Source organism: Cataglyphis hispanica, chromosome 15 (assembly GCF_021464435.1).
Source record: "Cataglyphis hispanica isolate Lineage 1 chromosome 15, ULB_Chis1_1.0, whole genome shotgun sequence".
In the NCBI taxonomy this organism is placed as follows: Eukaryota; Metazoa; Arthropoda; class Insecta; order Hymenoptera; family Formicidae; genus Cataglyphis; species Cataglyphis hispanica.
This window is the reverse complement of record NC_065968.1, coordinates 2,398,106-2,415,340: the sequence shown is the minus strand read 5'-3', so window position 1 is coordinate 2,415,340 and position 17,235 is coordinate 2,398,106. Positions and strand designations below refer to the sequence as shown.

The following is a 17,235-nucleotide window of genomic DNA, read 5'->3' as shown; positions in this document are numbered from 1 at the left end:
AGAGAAAATGTTGTTCCAGAAAGCACCTATTAGATACTCGTACGAATTTGTCAAGCAAAGATTATCCCAGGAGATAGGAAATAGAATTCTTTTTTTTTCTTTCTCTTTCGCTTTTCGTGTCCCGCTAATAAACACACACGTTCAAATATACTCTTCTGCTAAAGTAATCATTTTACAAAAGCATTAAAAGTAATCATTTTACAAAATACGGTAATACAGATAATGAGACAATGTATTGAGAATTTAAGAATCTCTATTTGTGAATGTAGAAATGAAATTGGATAGATAGCCTACAGTTTACAATCATAATGCGTAATGATGTGAAGTCGAGTTACATAATATTACATGTATGCTTATACATATATTGTAAAGTCCAAAATATTTTTGATGTTTGTAGTATAATTAAAAATACATATTTGCTCGTTCGCTAGAAAAAAAGAACTTGATTTTTGTGTCTATGTCAACATAGTGTTACTTTACGTTAGTATTTTTTTTTCATCAACCCTAATACCGTCATTCATAATCAATAAATATCAATAAAATATCTAACATTGTTATATTTTCAAGTAAGTTATCATTCTTACTAGTCGTATTACTCTCTTTTCATATACAGATTAAAATTAATTATCATTATATTAACAATATTCATCTCCCAATAATAGTTATTAAAATTATTGGTAATTATAATATATAAAAAAAGATTCGCAAAATACTTAAAAAAATGGCAATTTCACGTGACCAGAACAAGTTTGCGTTTTCTCTCGTTTTTATAACTTTTTACAACTCAGCATACGCACTTTGTACCAAACCAGGCCGATTAAAATCGTAACATGTCTGACGATTATTCGCATGCTCAAATAATGCTTCTGCCATCTCGTTTTCATTTCCATTTATATTACCTCTTTAAATAATTCACGCTCAATATTCTTCGTGTAACGCATTTCTTATTATTATCAAACACTTCCGCACTGCAACTTACTATCTCTTACTCTAGGCCATTTTTTTTTTTTCATGAAAAGTGCACTTAACGGTGTCCATGGAGCACCAAAATTTAAGGGACAACCACCTCGGCAGAAATTGATTAATCATACTAGAATACATTGTCATCAAGTTGTCGTTATAGAGCACTGTTGCTATACCATTGCAGGGATTATATTATTCTCCAATATAAAATATTATTTTTGCATTAATATACAGCTATCACCAGAGATAAAAGTGTAAATACATACTAAAAGTAAGGCAAAACTGAAACTGGACTTCGTAAAATGATATTGATATAGAATATGTTATACGCACGCATATATATACATATATATTATATATATGCATTTATAAAACAATAATATGTATGTATAATATGTGTGTATAATAGTCTCTATATAAAAGCATTTCAAATATTTCTTATTATGAAGAAGTATCACAAACATTCACCGGTATTTCTGAAGACATTTACTGCAAATGATATGTGATCATTGACGAACTCAATGAACAAATCAACTTTTCGATAGAAATTTTTTGAAAACGTATATATCAGCGCTCTCTCTTCTTTCAAATATTCATCAAATAAAATATTAAATCCTTCTTAATGTAGATTATGTTACACACAGACTGACTCTTAGAACGAATAATAAGATCAATGATTGTGATTTTGGCAAGATGGAAGCACAAATATATAGATGCAATATCTAAAAATGTATAAAAAAAGAATAGATCTATCGAATTCTACTGAAATTAATCTGAAAAGAGAGGATATATATTATCCTTTTGCAAATAATAAAACACAAAGTTGCATCAATCATGTTGCAAATAATAAAACACAAAGTTGCATCAATATCTGCCAAAGTAGATACCTTTTCGAACAATGTCCTTGCTATAGGAGACTGTTCTCGCTTGCCATTCTGTATCTCTCTCCTTAATGCCTACATTCCTAACTTAAGTTAAAACTGTTTGCTATACTTACATCAAAGACGATATATCTAGTCTAACAATTACATATTTTACAAAAACATTTGAAATCTGGCCCTACAGCGGACATGAAATGTCACAAAGTTAGTCATACACTGTACACTAAATTTAAAAGTTACAAATTATTAAAATATACAATTATCGCGGATCTTACCTATGTTCTTGATAAGATCATTTGTACACTACATTTATATCGTATTAATCTCGTGAAAAAGAAAAGATAATTAGCTTTCCGAAAGCTATAATCTCGAAAATCTACTACTTTTTCGTCGTGCTCTTGCGCGCCACAATCTCTTTTTATCTTTGCTATATGTTCGTCTAAGGAAAAGAAGTTTTAAATTCAATCAAACCGTCGAGAGAGATGTTCATACATGATCTATATAAAAATGATGCAAACTAAAGAAGCATTCGCATTTAGTGTAAAGTGTAAGATAAACTTGTACACTTAAGCCTCAATAATAGATAATATGTAGAGTCTAAAAGTCGTGCGCGAAGAAAGCACACAGAGGCGTGAATAAAGTAACACTTTCAAAAGTCTGAAGCGCATTAGTACACGCACGACTTTGTCGGATACGAAAGCGGGGCATATTCGAATGATTTATTGCTATAGGTATACACGTGTGTGTATACCCCCATTAAAATCAACTACACGAACGTAGCTGTCTAAAATAACATTGTCGTAACCACCGGGTGCTTCGTGTATATTATATCTGGCCTTCTAATATTTAGAGTGTATATGTAATCTATATGTATACTTTTATAATAATAAAAAGCTGCAATCTCTGAAAATAGTTTGATGATGAGTAAAATGAACAACATTCAATAAAAACGAATCCTATTCGAAAACGTGCACATGCGCGCTCGCAATTATAGCACATATTTTGCATCTTTCGTCGTCGGTCGGCTGCTTAAAATAAGCATGTATATATGCAGTTTCAATTGAGGTATTTGCGACATTTGCGAGAACCGCAAGTACACGGGATCTTGATGTCCTCAAATGGGAATTTGTAGTCATACGTCAATTCCTCTCCTTGAATGATGCGACGAAGAGCAAAGATCAGTATGTGTTTCTTACCTAGAATATCCACCACTCGCGAGTAACAGTTTGGCTGTAATACATATATACATTTAATACATATTTATAAATTTTAATGTATGAAAATCATTAGTGCGACAATTATATCATGTATCAATGTAATTGAAATGGTTATATATATATTATAACGACTTTAATATATTGTATATATGTATATATAATCATACATATTGTGTATATGATTATAAAAAATTTTAATGAAACACCAATACATTTTTCTTATATTATCAAATAAATTTTTGATGAAAATTAAAAACAAAAAATCGTACCTCGCATGAGTGATTGATGAATCTAGCTGCGTTCCCTTTCATAGTAGCATCGACAACTAGATGATCATCGATTTTAAACATGTAACAGCCTATGTTTTTACTGTCATAGTACTTTTCTCTCTTGTCGGTCAAGGAAGATCGAATGACCTAAGAATGATTAATAATTTTGATATTAATATTTATAGAGGTTCAATTATAGTAAATATCACGATATCATGATTCAATTATAAATCACGATGTGCATTTTTTTCATCCTTACCTCACCAGCATATTCAATGACCATTTCGCCAGCCTCGATATCTCTCAAACAGAATAATCCTCTACCATGTATATGAGAATGGTATACACCAACAGATTTTTTTGACGTTTCCTTAAGTATTCTAAAACGCATTGCCATGGGCAAATTTGTACTCGCAACTCGTCTGAAAAAAATTGTAATGATATTCAATCGATGACGATTCTCTCCCTCTCTTTCTCTCTCCATTTAGTAAATTGTTAATTTTATTAATACAATATTATTAACTTTTTTATCCAGAGAAACACCTACTTATTTATTTTCAATTTGAGAAATTACACTCTTGTTTTTTAATAAAAATTAGGACTGTTACTTTGACAATTTCAAAAATTCGAATCTTCGAACTCTTTCGAAGTTAACTTCAAACCTTCGAATTTCTTAGAAACTTCGAAAGTTTCAAATTAATTTCAAAGTTAATTCCGAAGCATCGGATTTTATTATATAATTATATAAATGTGTACCACGATAATAATTGCGATACTATTACTATTATATTAAAATAATAATTGTTAATTTTAATTCTTCGAAGCTTCGAAGATTGAAGTATCGAAGTTTTGAAAAAAGAAATACATATATATATATATATATATATATATATATATATATATATATATATATATATATACTTTTTCAACAATATAATTTTACGCATTTTATTTAATATAATATATAATTTTAGATATTAATTTGTAATAATCTCGATGAATTTACCTGGACTCTGCCTCTGATATAGAAATCATCTTCGGCTGTTGCCTGTGCTGTGATGCTAGCCAGCTGAACATGTCGTGCACCTTCCTGCCCTTGAACGGTTCCGCTCGAACTGCCCCGTTGTCGCAGGCTGTCGGCAATTCGTTTTCTATCTCACCAGATTTTGGCGGCAATGGGATGTGAAACTTGGGTTTGTATTTGCTACATCGATTGACACCCTGCAGCTGTTCAACTAGATAAACGGTCGCATTGTTCTCCAAACCGAGACCTTCGGACAAGGGATTGTGAGGCAGAGGAGGCAAATTGTATGCCTTGCGTGCGTTTTGTACTGCCTGATACACCGTCTCCCAGACCTCAGTCATAGACGAGGCAGTATGGGTGAAGCCGTCCTGCGACTTGATTTCGTACATTAGGATCGGTCCCTTGGCGTAGTTCTTTTCACGTGGATTCTGCTGTGGACTGTTTCGCACTGGTCTGATCGATTTCGTCACTATTCTGGGTTTCTTGACGGCGACGGGTGGCGTCTTCGTCTTGAGTATGTTCACCTTCGCATCAACCTTCGGCTTTATCTTATCATCGATTTTATTCGTTTTGAGCGTGAATGTTTTGATCGGTAACAATTGCAACGACGCGATCTGAGGCACCTGCTTCGACGGCAGTATCTCCACAGATGTCACTTGCGGTGATACTTTCTTGCTCTGATTGACTGCCGCTTTCATGTTGCGTGTGATCTTGTAAGAACCATCCTGCAGTTGTTTCTGTAGCACGATCTTCAACGATGTGTTTTGCAGCTTCTCCTTGTCGAGCTCCAATTTGAGATTTTCTTTTACCTTTTCTATAGTCTCCGTGTTCAGTTTGATACCGTCTTTAATGTTGTTGAGGCCAACCTCAGATTTTTTGATTGGTGTTATCTTCTCGATAATTTCCTTCTTCGATTCCGTTATTTCTGGCTCAGCTGGTTTAAACACCGGTTTCGTGGGTTCCTCAATTGCCAAATTGTCCTTAACCGGATCCTGCTTCGGTGTCACCGCTTGCATCGGCAGTACTCTGTTCATCGGTCGACTGGTCGGCATATTATTGCTCGTTGGCATCGATATTTTGTTTTGCACAGAATTGGCATTGACGATCGAGTTGTTACTGTTCACGCTTCCGTTCACGATGCAATTAGTACTTGGTATAACGGTACCGCAGCTCTTATGAACACTATTTATATCATGGTTTGGCTTATTATTTACAATTGAATTCCTCTGCGCAATAATATGATGATTGGGTAGGGGTGGTATCTTGGACGATGATATGCTCGACTTGATCATACTAGTATTCTCCGACACGTGTTTCGAATCAAAATACGGCCGTACGCTGTTACTCATTGGTTGCTCAAACAGAGGCTCGGTGATTTTCCAAGTGGATCCGTGATTCACTTGCGCCACCGGATTTGGTCGTACCGCAACGCGAGGTATCGTCGGCATCATGTGTTGTGGCGGTGGAGGTGACGGCTTTGCGGGTGACATCGCAGCGACAATAGTAGTATGTACGTTCAACGGACACACATCCGCCACTTGAACCGACGTCATCGATTGTTCGATGGCCGCATTTTGACAGGATATAGGTGATATGGCATTGCATGATGCGACGCTATTCAACGCTTGCTCTTGGGTCGCCATAGATATGTTGATCTGCGGCAATGTCGTAAGCGCTTTCACCTGTGGTGATGATATCGATGCTGCTGTTGCTGATGCCAATAATGGTATTGGCGATGCAGATGCTAATGAGGATGATGATGGCGGTGGCGGTGGTGGAGGAGCAGGAGGTTGTGGCGGTGATAATGATGCCGGTGTCGGCGGCGCTGCCTGTTGATTCACCACCACGTAACCGTTAGGCACCGTTGGCATGCCACTCATGCCCTGCACGCTTGCGACGTTTGATACGCCGGCAATGTTAGGCACGCCGGATACATTTGGAACACCTGATACATTTTGCACGGCCTGCATCGTCGCTACCGTAGGTACAGCTTGCACATCCACGATAGGCTCCATCAGTTTGGACGCTTGAAACACCTGAGTCGTTGTTTGATAACTACTGGCCAACACTTGCGGCACCGCGCCCGCCATAAACTGGCTGGATGACATTACAGTATTGCTGACGATTGTTTCTAGACCGTAGTACATCGGTTGATTCGACACAAACATACCGCCGGATGGATCGGTGAACATTTCCAGCGTGGGCGTGGAACTCAGCAGCAGTTGTTCGGACGATATAACGCCACACTGAATCGCGCCGGGTTGTTGCTGTATGATGGTTCCCAAGACCGTAGGCTGCGTCGGTGCGATCTGCACGCTCGGAAGTATCGATATCCCGCCATTCTGCAACGTCAATAGATTATCGGCGGACGGCGCCTGTATATAAGTAGTACTCGGTAACAGGGAATTCGTGGCGATTAATTGCGGCTTAAAACTAGCCTCGTGCTGTCCGCCGCCGATTGTTGTAATATATTGCAAGTTTTGACCCGACTGTTGTTGCAGCGTTTCCACGTAAGCGGACATAATCCCCGGTGATGCCACTTGTTGAAGAATCACTGTCGGTCTTTGGGCGGTTTGTTGCAGCTGAATGACCGTTGGTGGATGGCTGTTTTGCATCGCTGTCGGTTGAAATCTGGTATGCGCAACATTGTGCGGCGCTTGCACAACATTCTTCAGGATATGCTGCTGCTGCTGCTGCTGTTGCTGCAACTTGATATTTTTAGTCTTGGACTTGGTTATCCGCGGATTCTTCGACTTGGAAGAAGCTCGAGAGATTGCTTGCGCGTTCACTTGTGCGGATTCGTGAGCAGTCTGGACGGCCGTAGACGAAAAGTTGGGCGACATCTCCGGAGTAGAAACAGTCTGCGAACTCGTGCTGTCCGGCGAACTCATTGGCGTGTTCACCATACCACGCGCCATAACGTTGGAATCGCTGGAGACGGACGATGGATCCGTGATCTCCGTTATCTGTACCGTGCTCTCCTGAGGAGGTAATACTGTTGCATTCGGCAGGGTGGTAGTTCTGCGAGTGTACTGGGTTTGTACAATCACATCGTTGGATGTTAATACTGTCTGGTGCACGGTCTCGACCGTGGCGTGAGTCGTATGCATCTGCGGCGTAATGATCGCCTGGGCGATCGGTTCGATCTGGATGCTCGGATGAGGTGATGGCACGGATGCCTCGATGGGTGACGTCGCCTGGATATCCGTATAATCGGTCATTAGAGTATGACCCTCGGATGGCGAGAGCGTGATAAACTGTGGCGAACCCACACTCGGCGAGAATCTCGATTCTGGCGACGCCAACTTGTTGTCCATGGTCTCCGAGTCGCTGTCGCTGGTGATCACAATGTCGCAGTTGATTAAATGTCGATTGTAACTATCCTGGGTGCGGTACGTGCAGCAGCATCTTTTGCAGGTGACAGGTCGATCGATGTGATGCTCGAATGGCGACGATTCATACGGGATATGAACCATTCTCGCCGCAGAGACATGCTGCGACGAAACGCACTCATCATCGCTCGAGATGTCGCCTGCGCCGTCCACTTGAGGAATTTGCAGATTCAACTTGAGATTCTTCTCCTTAAGTAAAGCTCCTGTCTCGTATTGCAAAGTGCTGCATCTGCTAGGAGCAACCATGTGGTTACCGCTGCCGCTCTTTGCCTTCTGTAATTTGTCGCCGATATTACTCGAGACATGCGATCTAATGAAGCCAAGGATACGTTTCGAATGTAAAAAATTTGCGGATCGTGCGTACAAATCAAGATCCTTCTCCAGGTTCAATTCGCACTCGGATGTATGCTCGTCGTTGATACCGTCCAATTGCGGGATCGATTCGGATATATGATTCAGACCTGCGTTTTTCTCCTCGGTATTGTATTCTGGTGAACTGCACTCGCTGGCGCTATTAGTATCAACCGACCCATCGACCTGTACTATTCGCGGTTGCTGCTGTCTCGGATGCCAGAACAGTCTCTTGTGCTCCTTTGCTCCTTCGTCTCTAGTTGGCAATACGCGGCGATTTAGTCCAGCGGAATCTTCGATGCAGTATTTCAATTCACGCACGGAATCGGATAATATGTTAGGGGTATTTCCTCTTCCCACAGTGACCATGATGCTCTCCGGAATCCTGAGCTCGTGAAACATGGACGTGCGTTCGTTTTGAGTGTCTAATACAATAAGGCCAGTTTCACTCGGTTTAGTACTGGATGGATTTCGGGGTAACTTTCGTCTTTTTATGCTAGAACCATAGGTGTTGTCTAGTTTACAACTCCAAGTAAGGCTGCAGGAGCGCTGATGATGCCGCTGGCCGCCAACAATCAGCGGATTATTCGACATTACTTCTGATTTTGATCGTTTCAGTTCTCTACCGCCGCGTTTCTGACTCTTCGAGTTAAATAGATCATCTACGAGATCTTGAACTGCGGTCTTCGCTTCCAATCGTACCCAGAGATCGTTGTGCGTCCCCAATTCCAGCAAAGACGGATCCATCTTGGAGATCTTATTCTCCGGCGGTTTTACAGTCTCCTCAATCTCTGATGGTAACATATCGTCCTTAAATAAATCCGCGATAAAAGTACCATCATTCTTCAAGTCCATAGCTAAAAAATCTTCGTACGACATTTTGGGGAAAATGTCCTGCATAGAGATTCCATCTAACAAATCGTGCGGTAAATCCTCAAATATGGCCTCTTTTAGTTCTGGCGGTAAAAGATCCGTATTGCTTTGTTCTGCCAAATTCTCGTCGACTTCTTTGCTGCACACAGTATCGATGAGCGTATCTAAGGTCTGTTTAACGGCTAAATAATCAACCCCCTGCGTATCCGCCGATACTTGTTCCTTTTCTTGCTCCTTGGTATGATCGATGGTGATGTTATTTTCCATATCAGACGTGATATCCGGCATATGTACCTGCACATAAGTTCTGATGTAATACCTTACTATCTTGTAAGGATTCACCGTAGACCAGTAGAGCCTGGAGCATTTGTAGTCGCATGGTATTATCTTCTCGGTCGTATCGGACAATTCAGGAACGATGGTTCCCAGACAGTCAATCATCAGAGAACCAATCATTATCTTAACCTTATTAGGTTCGGCGTACTTCTTCTTTTTACGATCCAACTCTACGTATATCGGCCGTTTCAAATTAAAGTCGTTCTCATTTTGCGTTGATTTGCGCGCAAGATTATTCGAATGCAAAATACAGAATATTGTTTTGTCATCGTTGAAAGCGAGTCCGATATTTTTCGCACATGGAAAATGAAAGGTATTGCTACAGTTCTTCGCGCAACATCCGATACTCGCGCCTTTTTTACCGCATTCTGTGCAACGAATTAAACGACCCCTCGAAATGGCGCTGTGCACGTTCTGTAACGAGCCGTCGATCTCCTCGAATACCTCATTCGACCATAGTGCACAATTCGCGTGCACCCATTCGTTTTGTCCGCAATAAAACAACCTCCCCTCTTTCGTTTCCTGTCCGTCACTCAAGCCCTTGCACAAACAACATGATCTGCTGTCTTCGACATGAATATTATACAAATTTGCCATTTTCGCTGCGATTGTTTTCGGCGCTCCTTTTATCATTTCCTCCTTCCACACTTCCAGAATAGGATCCTCGAACCTTGTCGTTAGAGGAATAGTGTAGTCTTTGCTAATATCCTTGGTAGGTGTTAATGTATCGTCGTCGTTGTTTTTGAAATTTTTTGGAGTAAACCAGGGAAATACCTCTTGCAAAATTTCGTGATAAATCTCTGTCAGATCCGTCGAATCAGCGCAGCTGATCACATGTTCCATATCACAATGAAATTGCGACAGCGATTTATACTCATTACCGTTTACCTTTTGTTTTATGGACATTAAAGTGGGCGAAGGCTTAGCAATGATCTGTTGCTCGGAGCAGCGGCATTCCATAATGTTCGAGGAAATTAACGATTCTTGATTCGTCCATTCCTTTCTTTCGACATCTTGTAAATCTTTTGGAACACAATTCTTCACTCTAACTGAGCATTCTTTCAGATGAAACTTTTGTCGCAGTCGCCGTAGACCTTTTCTACCGGAACCATCCACCAAATGTTCCTTTATGTCGGATTTTATAGCATCCCGATTACTGATATTCGAACTCGAATCGGTATCCGTAGATTTGTCACCGTTGCACTCTTCCGATTCTTCATTTTCTTTTGTCTCGCTCTTATTTTCTCCTGGAAACTCGAGTCCCTTAATGCTTAAAATCGGCCTGCATAAACACTCCTTCCTGGGACTCCACTTGAGAGCCATGCAAATCTTACGGTTTTTACTTAAGGATTTTATGACATTGATAAAACCTGCCTTCAGCTCAGCTTCTATGGCATTCCTCCAGACAGAATTTATATTAGAGGAGCATTGGCTGCACGTAAATTCGATGGAATCGGGTAAGTAACTAAGTATTTGATAACGCTCATTGGAAAGGCCTTCGCAACGAGCATGTACCCAGTAAGAACACTCGCTACACTCCATCATCTAAAAAATAAAAAAAAAAAATAAATAAAAATAAATTGCATACAATCGTAATATGCAAATTGGAGATGTATGATCTTAGATACTATTACATAAAAAACATATTTATATTTCAGAATATTTTACCTTCGTGTCGAAATCATTTTCGTTGTAACACTTTTGACATAAAGGACAATAATTGCCTTGTTGCCTTAACTTAAAGCACATAGAGCATAGAGGTAAATTGCCTACGTGAACGTTGACACCTTCGCTACCACAGCTCTTGCACTTAATACAACTCTGACAAACGTAGGGTCGCTCAGAACTGTACAATCTCGAGCTAACACCGGATTTGGACAAACATGAATGGTGAAACGATTGACGACAACGGATGCAAGACAATTTCGGACCGGATCTGAGATGGCAGGATTGACATATTGTACATCGGGGGCAACACCAATTTGGCTGTGCGCAAGCATTCCATTCACTGGGTTCCAAACAGAAAGCATGGTATGGCTCACAACAGCATTGACAGTGAATTAGCTGCAAAAAAATGATTGTTATGTCGATAATGTCCTCAAGTAATGTCCTTAAGTAATAATACATTATATAATATATTATTACTTATAATTATTATATATCTTTGTTATTTGTCTATCATTATAATTAATTGATATTATGTATTTACCGGCTCTTTACCAGCGCTCCCGCATAAATAACAAATAGCAGGTATGTGAAACTGTTCAGAACCGATAAGGGCAAACCCCTTCGCTCCAATTTCCGAAGGATCGTACTGTTCCCAAAAATCTATGGAAACTGTATATACGGTATCTGTAGTCGCCTTAGACATCTGCAATAATTATTGTTAATAAATATTACTCATTATAGATTAAAGCCATTATAATTTAGTAGAATTCAAATTTGAATATCACTCACTATATGCTAAATAAATTAAATAAAATTATTAGATAATTTATACAAAATCATAATATAAAAATGGAGTCAAAAATAAACTTCATAACAACTATTAATTGGCATGCATAAATATTTTGGTTTAAATATTATATAAAAATGTAAAATGGTATATCAAATCTCTAATTAATTTGATTGCCATTATAAAATAATTTATAATTTTTATGTTTCTTGTTTTCTACAAATATTTTTATTTAAGTTCTTTACTAGCAAACTAAATATCTAAATGTCTAAAAATATAATTTTGTTGGAAAACATTTGCATATACATGTATATAATGTCTAAAAGAATATCTCTTTTACCACTTGAAAATGCGATGTTGATACACTCTGTTGCGATTTTCCTCTTTTTGAATGAGATTGTTGCGTCGCATTAAGATTTAAATTATTATCTTCATTATGCTTGTGCACTTCCTTCTCTTTCATCCCTTCGTCTTTCTTCTCCATTTTCTCCGGTTCTTTTGTCGTTTTTGGAATGTTTTTACCGTGTTCGTTGTCTTCTTTCGCGTCTGCAGTTGGAAAAGTTGCAATAGGTTGTCCAAGAGCGACACTAGCGCTTCGGCAAACATGTTTTACTCTCGGTCCCTTCAATTCAATCCTTTGCCTAAGAGATTGCGGACACTGGTTATTGGTGGAAGAAGCGAGTACTGGACTTTTAATTTTCCTTCTCACTTTAATCCTATTATTTTTTCTCCGCTTTTTATTCGGCGATATACTCATCGAGGAATCAACTGTAAGATACAAAACTGTATAAATACTATATAAATTCTAATAAACATACAAACATTTCCAAAATGCGAAAAAAATATATAACGGATATATAATGCAAATTATAATTGTCTTACATTTGTCTATCTTTGTATAGAGAAAATCTCCAGCACTTTGATAACTCGTCCCATTCTGTCCCATTTCGAAATTTCTCCAACCCATTGCAGACTTGAACAAATTTCTTTCCAAACTGTCTTCCGAAGGCCAACTGAGTTTACACTGAGAATCCAACTTTTGTCCCTGAACGTCTTCGTCTTGACCGAGCGGCAAGGAAATACTTAAAGGATCTCTCATTAATGGTGGTAACAATGCGTTTAAACCTGTCCTTAAAACAGGTGGAATGTTATAACATTTCAAACACATTTTCAACCAACAGGCTGGACATCTTGCTTTATAAACGCATTTCATGTTCCATTGCTGGCTTCTCACGACAGGCGGGACTAAACATAGACCGTCGCCTTTATGACACTGAAGAATAGGAAGAACATTGTTTGAGGATTTAGCGCAAGCTTGACGCTTGATCATCTTGCTTATAAACTTGCGGCAAGATTCGCAACTGTGAATACCAAATTTGCGCGCCTGTTTCACGAATCGATAAAATCGCACCGCGCCACAAACACCGCATTTTATAGTTCCTGTTAATCCTAGAATGAAAACAAAATAATTATAATTAGAGAACAAAATTTTATTATATCTGCGTTCCTGAAATATAAATATGATAAATATAGAGTTCCCCCATATTTGTTATAAAATAAAAAATATAATACATACCTAAATTAGTGTTTCCGCCCACAGCATTACTGGTATTTGACGTTGAAAATGGTCCTTCCGTTCCAGTCAAGCATTTATTATCCAATTTCAATCTTGCTTTTCTCAATATCACTTTTCCACCATTGAGTTTCATTCCACTTAATTCAGATTGCTCGCTATCTGACTGATTACTGTGCTCGTTTTCGCTTTCGGATAAATTGCTTTCCGTTTCAAAATTATTCAATGAATTAACCGCCTTATTACCATTTTCAGGCTGATCGTCGATTTTCGCACAGTCACCTTCCGGTAATCCTGCATCATTTTCGAAACTGGCTGGATTATTTAAATCGCTCGCTATCTCATTTTGAGTTCCTGATCTCGTTTGAACTCTGGAAGACTCAAAGTTTGGAACATTAGAATCAGGAAGAACTTTTGTAGGAATAGAAATCTGTTTTTGATTTCTGGAAACTGTTGATTTCGTAGTTTGTGCCGCTCTGCTCGAGTTTTGTAAGTATTCCTGATTATTATTAGAATTGTCAGATGTATTGTTTGATATTTTATTCTTATATGATATAGTATGGGATTTCTTTACTTCTTTATGAGTGACTTTTGATATTTGTGCGTTTTGAACAGAACCCGCCGATTTCTCCGTATTTTTTACTTGCTGAGATACAATCTCGTCATCTACACTCTCAGTCACTTTTTTCGATTTATTTCTTGCTTCTTTATCTTTAAATTTTGTACACGATTTATTAACCACATCCCCTTTCAGTTTTGATTCCCGATTGCTGAACTTATCCAAATTTAATTTAGCCTTTTTTACATGCGTACCAATTTCATTCTCGCTGTGTTCTGTGCCAGAAACCTCTTCCAGTTCTTCGATAAATCTCTTATTCGGTTTTATAACCCTTGACGAATGCACGCTGCGAACCGGTAAAACAAATTTTCTTACCGTGCTGGACTTTTCTCCAGAGTGTAACACCAAGTTGCGTGTGTTACTTCCATTGGATTTCGCCCTTTGAAGCAATCTTTTCGCTGTACTATTACGTAATTGTCTAGTTCTTTGATGCTGATCCAAGATATTGTTCACTGATTTTAACACTGGATTTGCCAAATAATTGGTAAACTTGATATTCTTGCAATTTTTACGATTTTTAGTTCTTTGAATTTTTGGAGTGTCTTTAGTATTCAAGTTTGTAACTGCTTTTGCAATGTCTTGGAGTGATTTAGAATTTGTATCAACAGGCTTCTCTGCGTTACTGTTTTCAATATCTGTGGGAGAATTTTTAACATCAGTAATGTCCTTTTTTGTGTTTGACTGTGATGCAAGATTTTTGACTGTAACAGAGGGTAATTTATCCGTGGTTTTTTCTGCATTGTGTTGCTGTGTTTTTATATAAGATGCAGAAAGATTAGCCTCTTTAATGCTAAATCCGTGGAATGGTGGATGTTCCTATAAAGAAAAATGATTTGTGTAAATATTAAAAATGGCAGACTATAATTAACGACTATAATTATCTATCTATGTGTGTATGTGTGCCTGTGTGCATTTAGGATTTAATAAACTCGCATCATGGAAGTAAACAAACGTGACTCTTCAATTACATTTACTTTTTCTACACATAACAATTTATTCGCTGTAAAATCTCACATCTCTCAACTGACGCAATTGACAATCTTACATTTCCTCGCTATGAGAAAAAATTATGAGGCAAGAAAATTTACAAAATAGTCCAAACCAATATTAATCTGTATCAAAGCACAGGACAAATCAAATCATTTATACAATTGCTATTGCTCAATCGACTTGTAGACAAGGGAGACAATGCCAAAGTGAGAAGTAAATCATTTATCATGGACAAATTCGCGCTCGTCGTGCACCTGCCATTCCGCGACCGCGGTCGACCCCCGCTCTGATAGGTTAGCTCGTCGCTAACGTATCAAAGATCCTCAGTGCGTGTCTTCGATAGGGTTTATCGGATCGGCGAACGGATCGGATGATACCTGCAGGAGCAGGCTAAGGATTCGCGACGCGACTCACTGTCGATCTCGCACGACCTCGGCAACGCCAACAACGACGCCAACAACGACAAGGACGACGGCGTAGCGGCGGATGTCTCGACGCGTCAATTTCTTTTTTTTTTTTTCTTTTTTCTCTCACCTTGTCGTTGTCACCGAATGTTTCGTTGAACAGGGAAAGTCCGTAGTAGATGTTCTCGGCGACAGTTACCGGATCGTTTTGCGCCGCCTTAAGCTGGCCGAGCACCTTGATCCGTTTCCTGGTGGCCGTCTTCGGCGGCTTCCCGGGAAACTTGGACCTTCCCATGTTCACTGTTTTCAACGGCAGACCTCAACCTCGGAGCGAAATTCCGCTTCCATTTTAGCTAGCGATTTGTACCCACGGCCGAGAGACGAGAGGTGCAGCGACTCTCTCGCGTACACTATATGCCGACGTACACTCTCCGACATACGCGCGCTCGCGCATACAAGGCGCGCGCAGACACACGCACATGGAGGCCGCCGTGTTGGTTTCTCTCTCTCTCTCTCTCTCTCTCTCTTTCTTTCTCTCTCTCTCTCTCTCTCTCTTTCTCGGGCCGCTGGCTGTCACGTTCGGTTAGCGTCGGCCGCGCTCGGCCTCGCTCGACCACGGCCGCAAAATACGCGCGTACTTGTCAAACAGAGAGCCTGAACTACCAAGGCGGGCTACGCCGTTACACGATCCGTACCTACATTCCGACCATTGCGACGACCTTCACGCCTCTCGTTTCCACCGTGGTTTCCATCGCCTCTTTCGCTTCTTCGCTCATTGACGAATCTGCATTTCAAGCATAAATATCGTGAATCACGGTCGCGTGAGAGTGGCGGAATCGGAATTTCGAATAACGAGAGAGAGAGAGAGATTCGGTTGAAAATTTTCAAAATTCGACGACGGCGGAACGAGTTTTTTCATATTTGTTCGTGACGATGGAAACGCGGCTATTGGCGCGAAGAATATTTCTCCTACTTTTCTGCAGATACTAAAATTAAACTTTTACACCCTTGAAATTATCTATATACATATATACATGATTAGATAAAGTTACACGATTATATAAAATCCATATTTTTATAACCGTATCCAAAACTTGGATACATGTGGTATTATTGCAATTTTTTTTCTAATTTTTTGAATTTAAATAAATATTATTTTCAGCTTCACTCGTTTATTTCACGGGCACGATAAACGGTTGATAAATATCTCGCATGTGAACATCGAAGAGAAATGCAGCAAGGTTAATACACAAAGAACGACGCGACTCGAACGATCACATAAACTCCCCATCGAGGAGTTTCGGACGTTGAGAACCGTGACTAGTTTGAACTACATGCTTAATGTTTGCTTCATATGTAAATATTTATTACATACAAGTGTTTTATATTTAAAAATTATTATTTATTAACAATTTTTGTTGTCGACTAAATGTTGATGGTATACGACTCTTTCTTTAATAAATTGAGAAAATATGATGAAAAACGAAGATAACTTTAAACAAACGCAATTTCGTATATATTTTATACAATGTTAAAAGAACATCATACAATTACATATTTTATATGTATATACATATAGAGGGTGAGTCACTAGAAATTGCCTTTTAAGATATCATCAATATTGATTTTAGGCAAAAAAAATTAAGACAAAAGTAAAACTATTTTGAAAAGGCTAAATTTTTTGGTCGTCTTAGATTTTTTAGGTGCAGGCATTAAAAAGGTTTTGAAGGTCATCTCAAGTTTTTTCAAGATCATTCCATGATCAAGATGTCATAAGTCATTCGATTTGATTTTTTATCCTATACAATTATAATTAATTAAAAATAGAGCTTTCCATTTAAAATATATATCATTTGTCAAGTTTTATAATACTATTATTAAATCAAAT

General features: G+C 38.7%; 1 protein-coding gene across 1 annotated transcript; it reads right to left on the bottom strand.

Moving 5' to 3' along the window:
* Positions 1-235: 235 nt before the first annotated feature.
* On the bottom strand, positions 236-15,805 carry LOC126855171 (histone-lysine N-methyltransferase trithorax). Its single transcript, XM_050602584.1, has 10 exons — positions 15,478-15,805; positions 13,338-14,769; positions 12,644-13,210; positions 12,102-12,529; positions 11,516-11,677; positions 10,975-11,370; positions 4,337-10,851; positions 3,590-3,752; positions 3,331-3,477; positions 236-3,074 (listed from the first exon to the last, which is right to left on the bottom strand). Exons 1-10 carry the CDS (start codon positions 15,640-15,642, stop codon positions 2,901-2,903), a joined length of 10,149 nt encoding a protein of 3,382 aa, XP_050458541.1. The 5' UTR covers positions 15,643-15,805; the 3' UTR covers positions 236-2,900.
* Between the last annotated feature and the right edge of the window lie 1,430 nt (positions 15,806-17,235).

What these genes read in the sequence shown, in the direction of transcription:
- LOC126855171 (XM_050602584.1), bottom strand. Translation starts at nt 15,642, where the DNA reads ATGGGAAGGTCCAAGTTTCCCGGGAAGCCGCCGAAGACGGCCACCAGG. An exon ending in CATTCGGTGACAACGACAAG is followed by an intron (nt 14,770 to 15,477) that starts GTGAGAGAAAAA and finishes TTTTCTTTATAG; the next exon opens with GAACATCCACCATTCCACGG. An exon ending in GGGCGGAAACACTAATTTAG is followed by an intron (nt 13,211 to 13,337) that starts GTATGTATTATA and finishes TTTTCATTCTAG; the next exon opens with GATTAACAGGAACTATAAAA.